General features: G+C 40.8%; 1 protein-coding gene across 1 annotated transcript; it reads right to left on the reverse strand.

Moving 5' to 3' along the window:
- Nucleotides 1-2,402: 2,402 nt before the first annotated feature.
- LOC307099603 (uncharacterized protein) lies at nucleotides 2,403-18,986 on the reverse strand. Its single transcript, XM_079771365.1, has 4 exons — nucleotides 18,864-18,986; nucleotides 11,103-11,229; nucleotides 10,614-10,686; nucleotides 2,403-9,775 (listed from the first exon to the last, which is right to left on the reverse strand). Exons 1-4 carry the CDS (start codon nucleotides 18,864-18,866, stop codon nucleotides 7,609-7,611), a joined length of 2,370 nt encoding a protein of 789 aa, XP_079627491.1. The 5' UTR covers nucleotides 18,867-18,986; the 3' UTR covers nucleotides 2,403-7,608.
- Between the last annotated feature and the right edge of the window lie 218 nt (nucleotides 18,987-19,204).

A 19,204-nucleotide genomic window follows, 5' to 3' on the forward strand; every position in this document is an offset into this window, starting at 1 on the left:
TCACTCCTCAGGCCAACACTCTAAACATTGACGCAAACCAGCCAGGGTTCTCTCTAAATAAATACTTTTAAAAAATATTTTTATTGACTTCAGAGAGGAAGGGAGAGAGAGATAGAAACATCAGTGATAAGAGAGAATCATGGATCGGCTGCCTCCCACACACTCCCTACTGAGGATTGAGCCCGCAACCCGGATATGTACCATTGACCAGAATTGAACCTGGGACCCTTCAGTCTGCAGGCGACGCTCTATCCATGAGCCAAACCGGCTAGGGCAATAAATATTTTTTTTTAAAGAAAAAAACAAAAATGATCATACTCTCTCAGCAGGAATGACTTTACAAGAGAGATGCTAACTTTTTTTTCTTGGTAGGTTTGTGTTCTTGGACAATACTCCTAAATTGATAAACCTCAGGTAACTCATAAAGGAGATAACAAGTGTGATATATCTTGTTAAGGAGTACGTGATTTTATATATATTTCACTGAGGTACTTTTTGGAAATGCGTGTAATACAATAAGGAAATATTTCAGTATTTAGATAATAAGAAAGGCAAAAGCTGTTTCAGACACCTTGTTGCTAGCCTTGCACTCCCTGCCAGCCCTAAATATACGTGGTTGAAAAGAAAAGGTCACACATGTCCACCATCACACAAAGCCACGCCATGATCACAATGAATCAAGACAAAAGCAAAGGCATTCATGTCTGTATATCTGATGAAAGAGCACAGGTTTCCAAAAAATAAAAACAACAAAAACTCCCCCTTTATCACTAGTATGATTTGTGCTTCTTACAATTTAGGTTCGGCAAACCATATATTCTGTGCTCTATATAAAAAATGGTAATCAACCCTAACCGGTTTTGCTCAGTGGATAGAGAGTCGGCCTGCAGACTCAAGGGTCCCAGGTTCGATTCCAGTCAAGGGCATGTACCTTGGTTGCAGGCACATACGCAGTAGGGAGCATGCAGGAGGCAGCTGATCGATGTTTCTCTCTCATCGATGTTTCTAGCTCTCTATCCCTCTCCCTTCTTTCCTGTAAAAAATCAATAATATATATATATATATATATATATATATATATATATATATATATATATTAAAATGGTAATCATTACCCAAGGTAGAATTAAGTTCATTTCCTCACAGAATACAAGAAAATGTCTTGTTTTCCTAAATGGCAATCAAATTGTCTATCACAAAGGAAATAAAAGAAATCCTTTTAAGTGTGCTGTTACTGTTACATCCCAGTCATTTATGGTTTGTGGTTATTCTTTTATAAAAAATTCTCACAGAAGATATGTTTATTGATTTTATTTTTCACTAGAGGCCTGGTGCATGAAAATTTGTGCACTCAGGGGGGACCCTCAGCCCAGCCTGCGCCTTCTGGCAGTCCAGGACTCCTCAGGAAATGTCCACCTGCTGGCTTAGGCCTGCTCCCTGGGAGACCGGGCCTAAACTAGCAGTCAGACATCCCTCTGGCAGCCCGGGAGCCCAGGAAGCGAGCTTAAGATGTCAGCCAGGTATCCTTAGCGCTGCCGAGGCGGGAGGCTCCAGCAACTGCCGCTGCACTTAGAGCCGTCAGCCCGGCTTGTGGCTGAGCAGAGCTCTCCCTATGGGAGTGCCCTGACCACCAGGGGGCAGCTCCTGCATTGAGCATCTGCCTCCTAGTGGTGAGTGCACATCATAGCAACCAGTCGTTCTGGTGTTTCCGTAGTTAGGGGCAATTTGCACATTACCTTTTATTATACTAGAGGCCCAGTGCACAAAATTCGTGCACTGGAGGGGGATCCCTCAGCCCAGCCTGCACCCTCTTGCAGTCCAGGACTCCTCAGGGGATGTCTGCAAGTCCACAGGGAATGGGCCTAAGCTGATAGTTGGAAATCCGTCTCGTAGTCTGGGACCCCTTGCTCCTTACCACCAACCTGCTCACTGCTCCTTACCACTTGGCTTGCTGCTCCTTAGCGCTGCCAAGGAGGCAGGAGAGGCTCCTGCCACCACCACTGTGCTTGCCAGCCATAAGCCCTATCTTTCTGTGTAGTTGTCTGTGTGCCAACTGCTCTCTTCCTTGTCATTTAGGGCAAGCAGCATGTGAGGGCAGAGCAGGCTGTCGTGGAACACAGAGGGCTGCCTGGAGCTTAAGGGAGTAGCTGTGCCCATTGGGTGAAAGGTGAACACAGAGGATACTATCTCACCTAACTGTGGGGTGGGCTGGTCGGCCAACTCTCCATTCTCCATCTGTGACACCTATCACCCTTGCCAGGCCTCCCACAAAGTGAGTTCAGCTCAATCCCTGAATGTAAAAAGGCATGGGGGAGGGGAGGGGCCTCCACTCCAGTAACCTCTGATTCCCAGCGACAGGACCTGGTCAACAGGACCTGATCTCAGGATGGTGGCCGCAGCTGCAGAACATAGATCTGTTTCAAGAAAACTTGGGAATGCAGACTTTTGTATGAGCCCCCATTCCAAAAGGTGGCAGTTTATTCACATTGTGGCAAAGACACCTTCAAGAGTAACATAAGTGAGTAAAGTCAGGGCCAAGCCGGGCCATTTCTTCATCCAATCTCTCTGAAGCGCATGGAAAGAACAGCTCTTTACAGGACACTTCCAGGTATTTTTTAAGCCTAAAGGACAGTAGTCTGTCTCCATTCTTGTTCTTTGGGATTTTTTTCACCATCGGATAAAAGGATACATGCATTGGGGCAATCCTCTTGAGATACAATAGTCCAGGTGCACCCATGTGATGACGACAGCACCCCTCAGAGGGAGGGAGCTGACAGATGGGGAGCAGGGAATTCTGAAAACCAAAGCGATGACAGAGATGCTAAGTCTTTCCTTCATGTGTCTGACACCCCTCTTACAGCGGTGTGAAGGCCAGGTGTCTGCTGGAACTTTACCACTTGATGTCCTGCCCTGTGTGCTTCACCCCAGCCCCAGAGTGCAAGGGGTGTCCGGGCGCACCCCTCTCTGGGCTGGGAGGGTCCCCATTGTGCTTCCACCTCCTGGGAAACTTTGCTTTTCCAGCTCTGTCCACGCGGGAGAGCCATAGGGGCACCGGATCCCATTGCTTCCTTCAAAAGTGCCCTGAAAAGCGCGCATACAGCTATGTCTGGAAGAGGTCGCTCAAGTTCAGCATGATTTGCTAAAGGCATGATTAACAGTTTTCTCTTACCCCATTTGTGGGAGTGTAATTTGATTGAAAATCAATGGACTAAACAAAGAGAAGCACTTTCTAGAAAGTCAATTTGGAAATGTGGGTCAAAATTCAAGTGAATTAGCTTTGGGCCAGGAGTTCCATGTCTGAGAATGTGTCCTAAGTAAACAGTCAAATAAGCAATTATGTTTACAGTAGTTGTTAATGCCAGGGGAAACCGGAAACAGCCTGCCCCACAATAAAGGGTTAGTGAAGTAAACCAGAGTAATGTCAGACAGTCAGGGATAACACTGTAGCCATTAAAAATTATGCCTGTACATCCAATTTGTTGACATGAGAAGAAGGCCATAGCCAAATATTAAGTGGAGGGCAGGGAAAGCTCAGAAGATGCATGCATATTTATATGTATGTATATTTTATATGTACAAGGAGCTCTGGGCCCTGGGTTTGAAGGCCAGCCACACCCCCAATTGTGGGAGACCCAGAGTTACTGGCCGGGGCCCAGAACTCCCTTCTGCTGCCACACCCCAGCCAGGGCCCAGGGCCCAGTCATTTGGTTGTCCATCACTGCCCCCACTGCCGGCCTGGTTGCCCCACGCAGCCTCAGGTTCGGTGTTTAGGTCATGACAGCCCCCTGGCTTTTTATATATTAGGATAGGATACAGTAGAACCTAGGTTCTCAAACAAAATTTGTTCAGGAAGGATGTTCGAGAAACGAATTCTGGGAAAACCGAATCATTTCCCCCCCTTTAAAAGTCATGTAAATTGAATCTGTTCCAGACGCCAAAATAATTCTGTTAAAACTTTTCTTATATACTGCACATGTCTAATGTACTGTTTAATCTATAAATAAACACCTCTTTCCTTCAATTTATTGAACCACCATCTACTACCTGTAAAGGAATCACTTTTATCATTCAGGTGGGGGTGTCTTTCAGGTCACTATCTTTACTTGTTCCATTGCCTCCAAAATGGCTGTCACTGGCTAACTGCTTCCTCTTTATCCAAATGAACAAATGTTATACCTCTTCAGTGGCCTGAGATCCTTGTTTCACTCACACCTTTACCAAATTTAGCACTCCTCTCCAATTCATTGATTTCACTCCCAAAAAAAGCAATCTCTCCTTTGTTGCCTGAAAGAAGCTTTTAGGCATGCTAAGGTGTCAGCTTGAAAAGATCATCAGTTACAAAACTGAGATTTGGTTCCACCATGGACACATATTTTCTGTGTACAACTTGGTCAAGAACAGAACTTTTTGAGATGAGAGATATTTGAGAAATGAGGTTTGACTGTACATATTTTAAATTTTCTTTTTATTGTTGAAAATATTACTAATGTCCCACCACTGTTTATTGACTTTTTTCTGAGAGAGAAACATTGATTGGTTGTCTTTCCTATGTACTCAAACCAGGGACCAAACCAAACACCTGGGGATATGCCCTGACCACGAATAGAAAGCATGACATTTCAGTGTATGGGAGGATGCTCAACAGAACAATACTGACCAGGGTAGTTTGCAGTTATTCATATTATTTGAATACATTTCATTACATCACTTTTACAAATACAGATGTGATTTGGTTGATGTTTGGCTGAAGTGAACTTTGTAAAAAATGCATGATTGAGCCGAAACGGGTTTGGCTCAGTGGATAGAGTGTCGGCCTGCGAACTGAAAGGTCCCAGGTTCAATTCCGGTCAAGGGCACGTACCTTGGTTGCGGGCACATCCCCAGTGGGGGGTGTGCGGAGGCAGCTGATAGATATTTCTCTCTCATCAATGTTTCTAACTCTCTATCCCTCTCCCTTCCTCTCTGTAAAATCAATAAAATATATTTTTTTAAAATGCATGATTGAAATTTTTAATATTATGCATAACAAAGAAGTCTAATGCCAAAAGTGATAAATATAAAGAAATTAAAAATGTAGCTTGAGGAAAACATCTGAATTTGTACACATATAATTTTGATTCAGAATGTATTAAAAAGAAAAAAAATGACCTGAAATTACATAATTCCAATGGAATACTTAAATATATCCTCAGAAAATAAAAACCAGAATAGTTCTTCACAGAAGAGTGTTTAGGAAACAGTTAATACTTCCTTAAAAAGTACAGATGCAATTATTACAGAAAAATGTACATAACTTTAATCAATACAAACAAAGATAACTGACAACATTGAGAGATTAGGCTCAGCTCTGAGTGACAGCACACATCCAGAGTCTGCCTGAAATGAGGAAAGTGCCGATTCTCACATGGAAAGACTGGCTCAGAGCCCTCACTGCAGAGGGTGGTACAATTCAAACTGTCACGTGCCTCCTTGGCACTGCACCATTGCAGCTGGCGCAGTGGGATCTGAATCACAGTCAGTAATAGTGTCAACAGGACAAGGTGATTACTAGTCAAATTAGACCTCATGCAAAAGCAATATAGAGAAGAGAGCGTACCCTTCAGAAAACAGCCTCAAAGATGACAGTCTACGTTTGTTGCCTGCTGGACACCTATGGGCTTGCAGGAAAAGCCAACCTATGCTGGAGCTTTAATGTTGAATTCTGAACATCTGTAAAGCTTATACCCGACATCAATGGAAGTAAAGCACTGGTTTGCAGTTTTGACGATCTTCTTGGCTGTCAAGGCCAAGATTGAGAAAAACAAACTAAAATATTTTCTTAATGTAAACTTTATAGCACAGTTCCCAGCTAAAAGAAACACAGAAACCAAACATGAAAATAATTCACATGGGACTCTACAGTGAGTACATACAAATATATAACAAATACTTATTAACTAAAATAATAGTGCATTTCAAGTGCTGTTAAAAATTAAAAAAGAATTAATATCTGTGTAGGGCCTATTCATTCAATACCTGTCAGGGCACATTACTGGGTATAACAGGGTCAATCCCTGGACAGGCACATGAGAAGACAACTATCTATGTTTCTCACATCGATATTTCTCTCCACTACTATCTCTCCCTTCCTCACTCCAAAAAATCAATTTAAAAAACTAACAAAGAATGAGTACTGATAATGAGCAAATATGTAAAAAGTTTATAGAACTTTAATGCTGTGAGTTTTGGGAAGTATATGACTTAATTTGCAACAGGCTTATATGTACCAGTTAGTTACACTAACAGGATTTCTTTTCAGTGCAGTTTTCAAACTACTTTGGAAGTATTTGTTAAAATTTTAAAGTTTATTTTCATTGTTAAGTTATACAGTGTACATTCTCACATGGTATTGTGGGGATATGAGGCAACTGGAAGGTTTCCTACATTTTTACGTTCAATACAATTCTTCACTTTGAGTTTTTTTCATGACCTTTCTGAAGAAAAGGGACAGCTGGAGGCTTTCCCTCCTTCTCTATATGTTTACACTATTTCTCCAGGTGCATTTTCACACGTCCAAGAAAGGCTCTCCCACATTCCTTATGTTCATACACTTATTCTTGGGTGTGAGTCTCTTCATGATTTTGTGAAGAACCAGGATGGCCAAAGGCTCTTCTACCGTCTTTACATGACAGGGCTTCTCTTCAGTGAGTTCTTTCATCCTTTACAATAAACTGGAAGAAATGAATGCTTTCTAACCCTCTTACATTTCTAGGGTCTATCCCCAATATGGATAATCGTTCATGATGGCACAGCTGAGTGATTAATGAAGGCACTTCCCTATTCTCTACATTAACAGTTTATCAATAGGATTTGTTTTCACACGTCTATTAAAATTAGTTCAGCCGAAACCGGTTTGGCTCAGTGGATAGAGCGTCAGACTGCGGACTGAAAGGTCCCAGGTTCGATTCTGGTCAAGGGCATGTACGTTGGTTGCGGGCACATCCCCAATAGGGGGCGTGCAGGAGGCGGCTGATCGATGTTTCTCTCTCATGGATGTTTCTGACTCTCTATCTCTCTCCCTTCCTCTCTGTAAAAAATCAATAAAATATATAAAAACAAACAAACAAAGAAAAACTAGTTAAAAAGCTGAAGGTTTTACCATATTCCTTGCATTGCTATGGTTTCTCTCCACTATGAGAGCTTTTGAGAATTTGAAAAGATCTGGGATGACTATAGGTTTTCTCACATTGCTTGCATCCATAGGGTTTCTCCCCAGTATACATTTCATGATATCTATAAGAGAAAAGGGAATAAAAAAGAGGTTTACCTCATTCCTTATTCGAGGCTTCTTTCCATCATTTGTTCTTTTATATCTTCGAAGATGTGAGGTACAACAGAAGGTTTTCCCACATTGCTTACATTCATAAGGTTTAACCCCATCATGAGTTTTTTCATGTCTTTGAAGATGTGTGAGCAAACTGAAGTTTTTATTCACACTGCTTACATTTATACGGTTTTTCCTTATTATGAGTTCTTTCTTGACTTGACAGGGAATGTGTATAAGAGAAAAGCTTTACCACATTGCTTACATTCATAGGGTTTTTCCCTGGTAGGAGTTCTTTTATGATGTTAGAGAGAAAACAGATAATAGAAACCTTTATCACAATGCTTATATTCATAGCATTTTATCCCAGTATGAGTTCTTTCATGACGACGGAGGTAAGTTCGTTGAGAGAAATCTTTTCCACAATGCTTACATTCATAGGGTTTTTCCCCAGTATGCATTCTTTCATGACTTCTAAGCAAAGAAGGATAAAGGAAAGTTTTACCACATTCCTTACATTCATGAGGCTTCTTTCCATCATGATTTCTTTTATGTGTTGCAAGAGAATTGGGAGAACAGAAGGCTTTCCCACATTGCTTACATTCATAGGGTTTCTCCCCAGTATGCATCCTTTCATGATTTCTAAGAAGAATGGGATGTCTGAAAGCTTTCCCACATTGCTTACATTCATAGGGTTTTTCCTTATTATGAGTTCTTTCATGACATTGGAGGGAAGATAGATAAGAGAAAGCTTTACCACAATGGTTACATTTATAGGGTTTTTCCCCAGTATGCATTCTTTCATGAATTCTAAGGAAAGAGGGGTAAAGGAAAGTTTTACCACATTCCTTACATTCATGAGGCTTCTTTCCGTCATGATTTCTTTCAGGTGTTGCAAGGGAACTGGGAGAACTGAAGGCTTCCCCACATTGCTTATATTCATAGGATTTCTCCCCATTATGCATTCTTTCATGATTACTAAGAAAAGTGGAATGTCTGAAAACTTTCCCACATTGTTTACATTCATAGGATTTCTCCCTAGTATGCATTCTTTCATGATTTCTAAGATATGTAGAATATCTAAAAGCTTTCCCACACTGCTTACATTCATAAGGTTTCCGCACAGTATGAATTTTTTCATGATTTCTAAGAGATATGGAATATCTGAAAGCTTTCCCACATTGCTTACACTCATACAGTTTCTCCACAATATGTGTTCTTTCATGATTGCTAAGAGATTTGGAACAACTAAAAGTCTTACCACATTGCTTACATTCATAGGGTTTTTCCTTATTATGAGTTCTTTCATGACTTTGGAGGGAACGTGTATAAAAGAAAGCTTTCCCACATTGCTTACATTCATAGGGTTTTTCCCCAGTATGAATTCTTTCATGACGACGGAGGGAAGTTCGATGAAAGAAATCTTTACCACAATGCTTACATTCATAGGGTTTTTCTCCAGTATGAGTTTTTTCATGAATTCTAAGTGAATAGTGATAAAGGAAAGTTTTACCACATTCCTTACATTCATAAGGCTTCTTTCCAGCATGATTTCTTTTATGTTTTCCAAGAGAGCTGAGAGAACTGAAGGTTTTGCCACATTGCTTACATTCATAGAATTTTTCCTTATTATGAGCTTTTACATGACATCGGAAGGAAGTTGGATGAAAGAAAGCTTTCCCACATTGCTTACATTCATAGGGTTTTTCCCCAGTATGTCTTCTTTCATGAATTCTAAGTAAAGAGGGATAACGGAAAGTTTTATCACATTCCTTACATTCATGAGGCTGCTTTCTAGCCTGACTTCTTTTATGTTTTCGAAGAGAGGTGAGCCAACTGAAGATGTTCCCACATTCATAAGGTTTCTCACCAGTGTGTGTTCTTTCCTGATTTCTAAGAGAAGTGGAGCTGAAAGCTTTTCCAGATTTCTGACATTGATAGGGTTTTTCTGCAGTGAGCGCTCTTTCATTTTCTCCAGAGTACGTGGGAGATCTGAAAGCTTTGCCATGTTGCTTACTTTGATATGGTTTCTCTCCACTATGAGTATTTTTGTGAAGTTTAAGGAAAATGAGATGACTAAAGCATTTCCCACATTGCTTACACTCATATGGTTTCCCAGGAATATGCATTTTTTCATGATTTTTAAGGAAAGCTGAATAGTGGAAAGCTTTCCCACTGGGACTGCCTTCATGACTTTGAATATGTTGGTGAGTCTTGAAAGCTTTCTCAGGTTCCTTATATTTATAAAGGTTTTCTTCATATCCCTGACACAGGTAAAGTTTGGGTCTAATGTGAGAGCTCAGATGGTTATTCAAGGATAAATAACGCATGAAGATTTGCCTACACAACCTGGATTTAGGTTGTTTTATTTCAGGAATTTCTTTCTTTTCATTATTATTTGGAATCTGGATGAAGTTTTCTCTGCATTGTCTACTATCCTTCCTTGTATAAAGTCTCTCTACCATATGAGTGCTGTAAAAATCAGAAGCATATTATTAATACTCTGTTAAGGATTTAATATCTATTAGTAGCATGACAATGACATTTTTACCATTTTCAAAGAAAGGGTGGAGTTCCTGAACATTCCATTTTTTCAAAGTGGATATCTTAAAACTTCTGAAATAGGCTGGATCATAAATATTATGAAAACACTTATATTCATTAATGGTACTTCTGTATATTGTTTCCAAGTGGAATTATTTTTTATACACTAAACATCTAGGTCATATTTCAGAAAAACCATTTTGATGAGATGATTCTAAGAACCAATGTATTTAAAACAGGGCTGGTACAATTGGATTATCTGTTTTTAAGATTCTTTTGTGGACTGGGCCGATATGGCTCAGTGGTTCAGGATGAACCCACAAACCAGGGGCTTACCGGTTCAATTCTCTGAAAGGGAACATGGCCAGACTGCAGACATTAAATCCAGTACAGGGCATGCAGGAAGCAGTCTATTGATTTTTCTATCTCTCCCTCTCACCTCCAGATATGAAAATCAAGAAAAACATATTTTGCACTACCAGTGAAGCTCAGTGGTTGAGCACTGACCTCTGAACCAGGTGGTCATATTCAGTTTCTGGTCAGGGCACATTGCTAAGTTCTGGACATGATTCCGAATGTGGGGCATGCAGGAGGCAGCCATCCATAATTCTCTCTCATCATTGATGTTTCTCTTTCTCCTTCTTTCTATCTCTTTGAAATAAATTTAAAAAATATTAAATATATAAATAAATAAAAACCTATTTAAAAAAACACACACACACACACAAAAATGCTCTTAATGCTTTGTCATGTCAATGAGACTCACCTAAGATTCATCCCATAATTTTCATACTGATCTTCACTGTCATGGTTGTCACATTGTTCTTCTAAAATACATGCTAGAAAAAGCATTATAAACTATTAAAGAATATAAACAATGGTTAGATTTTAGGTACAAAATGAACTATGATCATTCCTGGTTTAATTAACAATGTATTCCCTTTCCATATTTCAGTTCTTGAAACAGCATTAATGAGCAAGCAACACTAGTTTTCTAATTGCCTAAGTAACAAGTAATTGCAGGCAAGAATTGCTCTGCCTTTTACTGTCAACCTATGAACTGGTATAAACCAGGAGGTCACAGGTCAATTTCCAGTAGGACCGGTTTGCAGGCTAGATCCCCAGTGTGAGGCTCACAGGAGGTACCCAATCAGTGATTCTCTCTCATCATTGATTTTTCTCTCATTCTCTCCCTCTCCTTCCTCTCTAAATCAATAAAAATATATTTTTTTAAAAAAGAATTTGTGTTACCTACCTATTGATGCCAGGTTCCAGAAGGTTTCCAGCATCACATCTGCATAGAGTTTCTTCCGGGTGGGATCCAGGAAAGCCCACTCCTCCATGGTGAACTCCACATTAACATCCTCAAAGGCCACTGAGTCCTAAAACATCCCACATATGCATATAGGAGAATGGGTGAGATAGACAGCACTGGGAACTTATAATTCATAAGAACGTCCCAGCAGCTGCCAAGAATTCTTATCTTTGGGGACCCTTCCTGCTCTCCCTCACAAGTCATCAGCCATTACCTAGTGACAGTCATTATCTAGTGAAAGTTCTTATCTGTCTGTAATGTAACTTGGTTATTGATATTCTTTGTTTGCTTTCTTATCTTTGGGGGACTTTACTTTGCTGTTTTATGAACACAGGGAATCCTCTGTCTCTGCTCTTTGGGCTTTGTGCCACTCAGAACCCATTTGCTGTGATGGGTCGGTGCGAGATAAGATTCTAAGGCTAATGTCCCAGTGCACTCTTTTATGATCACCCATTTATTGACTCTAGGATCTTTTCTGTTTCTGTTTTTAACAACTCTATTATTATTATTATTATTTTGTAAATACCTTTTTGTTTATTTAAAAGAGGAAAGGAGAGGAAGAGAGATAGGAACATCAGTGACAAGGGAGAATCATTCATTGGCTGCCTCCGGCATATTGGACTGAGCCCGCAACCCAGGCCTGGGCCTTTGACTGGAATCAATACTGGGACTCTTTGGTCCACAGGCCGATGCTCCATCCACTGAGCCAAACTGGCTAAGACAATATCTCTTCTTATAGGTAAGATTTCATGTTGTTAGACTACTCAGAGAGATAAAATATGGGAAATAATTATGTAAGCCCCTCAAGTCTTTCTCCTAGGAGGATTAGACCTGTATTAGTGCCTTCCAGCAAGGTGCAGAAATAGCAGTAGGGGGCCACTCCCATTTTTGTAAAAAAACAAAAACAAACATTAAAGCCACTAAAGGCCAGTGAGTTACCCCTGTTACAAAATTTGCCAAGAAAATGCCTTGGATAATAATAATTGGCTTTAAAATATCAAAAGTAGTTATGGCAAAGTAAATAAAATGAAGGGTATATGATAAAGGTTTATCAGGGGTAATTATATATGCCTGAACAGTTTTCCAAAGTCTTTGGTAACTTGAAACATTGGATTTTGCTGGATTAAATAGTAAAAATTATGAAATATTTAGGTATTTTGAAATAACAGGATACTGAAATATTAATCTGAATTTGCCTCTTATGGAAAATTTAGAGGATAAATTTGAAGCTGTTAATGAATAAGTCTTGTATTTTATTTGAAGCAGTTCTTAAAACGAGAATGTATTGCTCATCTGAGGAATGTTAATTACTAATATGATACAGTAAAAACACCAAAAAACATTCAAACACATAGAGGCTAAAGAGCATAATATTAAACAATGACTGGGTTACCAACGAGATCAAGAAAGAAATCAAAAACTTCCTGAAACAAATGAAAATGAACACACAACAACCCAAAATCTCTGGGACACAGCAAAAGAAGGCCTAAGAGAGAAGTTCATAGCACTATAGGCATATGTCAAAAAACAAGAAAAATGAACAATTAACTATTGAACATTACCACTTTTAGAACTAGAAAGAGTACAATAAGAAAAGTCCAGAGTAAGTAGAAGGAAGGAAATAAGAAAGATTACAGCAGAACAAACTACATAGAGACCAAAAAACAAACAAACAAAGAAAAACAATACAAAAAAAATCTCATGAAACCAAGAGCGTGTTCTTTGAAAGGATAAACAAAATTGATAAACTGTTAGTCAAACTAATCAAGAAACAAAGAGAGAGGACCTAAATAACTAAAACCAAAAACGAAAGTGGAGAAGTAACCAACGACATCATAGAAATACAAAGGATTATAAGAAAATACTATGAACAACTATGTGACAACAAGCTGGACAATGTCAATGAAATGGACAAATTCCTAAAGAAATACAATCTCCTAAAACTGAATCAGAAGGAATCAGAAAACCTGAATAGGCCAATAACAACTGATAAAATAGAAGTAGTAATTAAAAAACTCCCAGCTAACAAAAGCCCAGGTCTGGATGGCTTCACAGGGGAGTTCTTCTTCAATCAAAGAAGAACTAACACCTTTACTCCTCAAACTATTTCAGAAAATCCAAGAGGAAGGAACATTTCCAAACTCTTTTTATGAGACCAGCATTATCCTAATTCCAAAAGTAGATAAAAACACTACAAAGATAGAGAATTACAGGCCAATATTCCTGATGAACATAGATGATAAATCCTCAACAAAGTATCAGCAAATTGCACCCAGCAATATCTTAAAAAGATCATACACCATGACCAAGTGGGATTTATTCCAGGCTGGGACAATATTCACAAATCAATAAACATGATACATTACATAAACAAATTGAAAGACAAAACTCACATGATCATATCAATAGATGCAGAAAAAGCATTTGACAAAATCCAACACCCAGTTTTGATAAAAACTCTCAACAAAGTGGGAATAGAGAGAGCATAACTCAATATGATAAAGGCCATATAGGACAAACGTACAGCCAACATCATACTCAATGGGCAAAAACTAAAACCATTTCTCCTAAGAACAGGAACAAGACAGGATGCACACTCTCACCACTCCTGTTCGACATAGTACTGGAATTACTAGCCATTGTGATCAGAAAAGAAGAAGAAATAAAAGGCATCCAAATTGGAAAAGAAGAAGTAAAACGGTCCTTATTCGCAGATGACATGATACTGTACATAGATAACCCTAAAGATTCTATCAAAAAATTATTAAACTTAATAAATGAATTTGGCAATGTAGCAGGACACAAAATTAACTCCAAGAAATCTATGGCATTTCTATACACCAATAGTGAACTTACAGAAAGAGAGACTAAAAAAGCAATCCCATTTAGCATCACACCAAAAAAATTAAGATACCTAGGAATAAACTTAACTAAGGAGGTAAAAGACCTATATGCGGAAAACTACAGGACACTGAAAAAAGAGATAGAGGAAGACATAAACAGATGGAAGAACATATCATGTTCATGGATTGGTAGAATCAACAACATTAAAATGTCCATACTACCCAAAGCAATCTATAGATCCAATGCACTCCCCATTAAAATACCAATGGCATACTTCACAGACCTAGAACGAACTTTCCAAAAATTCATATGGAATAAAAAAAGACCCCAAAGAGCTGCAGCAATCCCGAGAAAGAAGAAAAAAGTAGGTGGGATCTCAATACCAGATTTCAAGCTGTATTACAAAGCAGCCTGGTATTGGCACAAGAACAGACATATAGATCAATGGAATAGAATAGAGAACTCAGAAATCAACCCAAACCACTATGCTCAATTAATATTTGACAAAAGAGGCATGAACATACAATGGAGTCAAGACAGTCTCTTCATAAATGGTGTTGGGAAAATTGGACAGATACATGCAAAAAAAATGAAATGAGACCACCAACTTATACCACATACAAAAATAAACTCAAAATGGATAAAGGGCTTAAACATAAGATAGAAAACTATAAAAATACTAGAGGAATCCACAGACAGAAAAATCTTAGACATATGCTGAAGTAATTTCTTCACCAATACCACTCCGAGGTCATGGAAAATAAAAGAGAAAATAAACAAATGGGACTACATCAAAATAAAAAGCGTTTGCACAGCAAAAGAAACCATCCACGAAACAAGAAAGCCCACTGCATGGGAGAATATATTTGCCAATGTTATCATCGATAAGGGCTTAATCCCCAACATTTACAGGGAACTCATGCAACTTAACCAAAGGAAGATAATCCAATCAAAAAGGCAAAGGACCTAAATAGACACTTTTTGAAATAGGACATTCAGAAAGCCAAGAGACATATGAAAATATGCTCAAAGTCACTTATCGTCTGAGAGATGCAAATCAAAACAAACAGGTACCATCTCACACCTGTCAGAATGGCTATCATCAACAAATCAACCAACAAGTGCCAGAGAGGATGTAGAGAAAAAGGAGCCCTCATTCATTGCTGGTGGGAATGCAGACTGGTGCAGCCACTGTGGAGAACAGTATAGAGTTTCCTCAAAAAACTAAAAATGGAACTTCCATTTGACCCAGTGATCCCACTTCTAGGAATATATCCCAAAAAACTAGAAACACCAATCAGAAAGAATATATGCACCCCGATGTTCATAGCGGCACAATTCATCATAGCTAAGATTTGGAAACAGCCTAAGTGCCCATCAGCAGATGAGTGGATTAGAAAACTGTGGTACATCTATACAAGGAATACTACACTGCTATTAAAAAGAAGGAACTTTGCCCTAGGCCAGTGGTCGGCAAACTCATTAGTCAACAGAGACAAATATTAACAGTACAAAGATTGAAATTTCTTTTTTAAAAAAATATATTTTATTGATTTTTTACAGAGAGGAAGGGAGAGGGATAGAGAGTTAGAAACATCGATGAGAGAGAATCATCGATCAGCTGCCTCCTGCACACCCGCCACTGGGGATGTGCCCACAACCAGGGTACATGCCCTTGACCGGAATCGAACCTGGGACCTTTCAGTCCGCAGGCCGACAATCTATCCACTGAGCCAAACCAGTTAGGGCTGAAATTTCTTTTGAGAGTCAAATTTTTTAAACTTAAACTTCTTCTAACGCCACTTCTTCAAAATAGACTCGCCCAGGCCATAGTATTTTGTGGAAGAGCCACACTCAAGGGGCCAAAGAGCCCCATGTGGCTCGCGAGCCAGTTTGCCAACCATGGCCCTAGCCAGTTTAGCTCAGTGGATGGAGCGTTGCCCTGTGAACTGAGAGGTCCCGGGTTCGATTCAGGTCAAGGGCACATGACCGGGTTGTGGGCTCGATCCCCAGTGGGGCACTTGCAAGAGGCATCCAATCTATGATTCTCTTTCATCATGGATGTTTCTATCTCTCTCCCTCTTCCTTCCTCTCTGAAATTAAAAAAAAATACACACACACACACACACACATATGGAACTTTTACCATTTGCAACAGCATGGATGGACCTGGAGAGCATTATTCTAAGCGAAATAAACCACTCAGAGAAAGATAAACATCACATGATCACACTCATATGTGGGATATAATGAACATAAACTGATGAACAAAAATAGATCCAGAGACTAAGAAACACTGAACAGAGTCCAACCTCAGAAAGAAGGGAGGGGAGGGGAGAGGGGTAAGAGATCAACCAAAGAACTTGTATGCATGCGTATTAGCATAGCCAATGGACATGGATACTGGGGCGATGGGGGCTTCTCCTGGGGGCAGCGGGGGTGCAGGTGGGGGGTCAATAGGGGAAAAAGAGATATATATAGTACTTTAAACAATAAAAAGAAAATAAAATGGTGCACACACACACAGAGGACTATTACTGTATTATTCAGCCATTAGAAAAAGAAATTCTGCCACTTGTAACAACACATTCATGGACCTTGAAGGCAGGATGGTTTCGGCTATAAGTCAGAAAAAGAGAAATGCCATGTGTTCTCACTTATCTGTGGAACCTTTAAAAAACAACTCCATAGATACAGAGCACAGACTGATGGTTGCTAGAGGTTGCAGGAGTGGTGTACGGGGGTGTGGTGGGGGTCAAATGGACGAAAGGTGTCAAAAGGTACAAACTTCCAGTTATAAGTTGCTAAGAGTAAATCTTAAAAGTTCTCTTTTCAAGAAAAAAATATTCTGTAAGTATGTATGATGAAAGATGCTAACTAGACTTATTGTGATGGTCACTTCACAATACATACACATATCAAATCATTATGCTGTACACCTGAAACTAATATAATGTATGTCAATTGTAACTTAATGAAGAATAAAATCCCTTCTAAAAAAAAAGATTATAGCCGAAACCGGTTTTGCTCAGTGGATAGAGCGTCGGACTGTGGACTGAAAGGTCCCAGGTTCGATTCTGGTCAAGGGCAAGTACCTTGGTTGCAGGCACATCCCCAGTAGGGGGTGTGCAGGAGGCAGCTGATCGATGTTTCTCTCTCATTGATGTTTCTAACTCTCTAATCCCTCTCCCTTTCTCTATGTAAAAAAATCAATAAAATATATATTAAAAAAAAAGATTACAGTGGATTTGAAAAACTGCAATCACCTAGTGACGTCATACCCATCACAATGTCATAGGGAAATGCATTGCTCAGATGTTTATGATGATGCTGGTGTAAACAAGCTTCCTGTGCGGCCAGTCCTGTGAAAGTCCAGCACATACAGTTACGGTCACTACATAGAAACCTGATGATGAGAAACTGGTTCCTGTATTTGCTATACTATCCTCTTTATCTTTGTGAGCTTTCTACTTAGTGAAAGAAAACTTTGCTGTGAAGCAGTATGCTGTTTGATGTGGGCAGCAGCCTCAGAGGTCTTGGGCTGACTGAGCCTTTTGATTGCATCATTGCCTCCTGGGCTTGATTGAACCTGTTTTTTTGTAAATTTCCTGGCCTAAGTGTACAGTGTGATAAAGTCTACAGTCGTGCACAGTAACGTCCTAGGCCTTCATATTCACTCACCAACCACTGACTCCTGCAGAGCAGCCTCCAGTCCTGTAGCCCATTCAGGGTCAGTGCCCACACGGATGTACCATTTTCTACCTTGCCACCACATTTTTACTGCACCTTTTCATAAATGCTTACTACCACTGCATTACAATTGCCTACAGTATTCAGTACAGTTGTATGTTGTATAGGTTTGTTGCCTAGGACCCACATATTACACCATATGGCCAGGTGTGTAGTAGGAAACACCATGCAGGTGTGTGTAAGAGAACTGAAAACAACAAACTGCATCAAGATGGACTCCCCAGGTTCAGGGGTGCATGCCTGTATGTACCTGTACTTTCACCTCTCCCAGGAGTAAAATTCTAACCCAGTCACTCTGCAACTTGCTGTTCAACACTAATCTGTCTAAAAGCCTCCTGCTGTTCCTTCCCCTAAGGAAGGTGACCCTGCCTGAGCAACTTTCTTTTTTTTTTACTAATAATCTCTCAAAGCCACTTCGCTTCTGCCTGTTGTAAATGCCTATTTGAACAGCTCCTCTGAGATTATGTTTATCAGATGGGATGCTGCTCAATTCGTGGATGGGAATCAAGCCAATTAGACCTTCCACTTACTCAGCTGAATTTTGTTTTTAACCGTTTGAAAATCACCACAAAACAAACAGCTGATAAAGATGCTGTGACTCAGAGAAGGGGAGATGGCGTTTAGGATCCGGGGGAGAGACTGGGAATGCAGGCATTGGCTGCAGAGCTAGGCCTGGGGGAGAGGGGGTGGACTTGAGAGCCTGCTCCACAAACATCAAAACCCAGGAGAAAACGGGATCCTTCTGGGGAGAAAGGAGGGACAGGGGACCCCACAGACCACAGCTCCTCCCAGGCACGAACCGCGGAGACCGAGTCACCACTGTCCCCACTGACCCTCCACGCGGTCACCGCACCAACTGCGGAGCCGCGGGATGTGGGTGCAGAGCTGCCCAGACTCGCTCCGCAGCCGAAGGCCCTGCCGCGGGGACAAACCGGACCCCGGGTCCCGGCTGGGCCCCCCACTGCGAGCCCGAGGGGCCTGCGGTTTCAGCGGAGCCCCCGGGCGCCTGGGGTCCGCAGGCCCCGGACCTGACCGAGGAGAGACGGTCCCGCCCCGGCGGCTCCACCCGCCCCTCCTCCCCGTCTCCGCGCCCGGCCGCACACTCACCATTTCTGGTTTCCTGGGCCCCCTGAGTCCCGCCTGCGGCTCCCTCCACCTGGACAGAACGCGGACCAACGAAAGAAATTCCAGGGGTATTCGAACTGAATGAACTTCCGCGTAGTAGCAGAGCTTAGCCCCACCCACCTGCTCCCCAAATAGCCCACCCACCCGCCCGTCCCCACAGCAGCTCCACCCACCTGGCGGCTAGCTCCATTGACAGACACTTCGCGGACATCGCCCCCTAGCGTCTGAGGTGCACAGGCCTGAGCCAAAAGCAGCCAGATCTCCTGTCCAGGACATTTGCACTGAGAGGAAGCGCTGAGAGTCCCCAGGGAACAGTGTTCCTT

This window comes from Cnephaeus nilssonii (assembly GCF_951640355.1).
Source record: "Cnephaeus nilssonii genome assembly, chromosome: 5".
NCBI classification, from domain to species: domain Eukaryota; kingdom Metazoa; phylum Chordata; class Mammalia; order Chiroptera; family Vespertilionidae; genus Cnephaeus; species Cnephaeus nilssonii.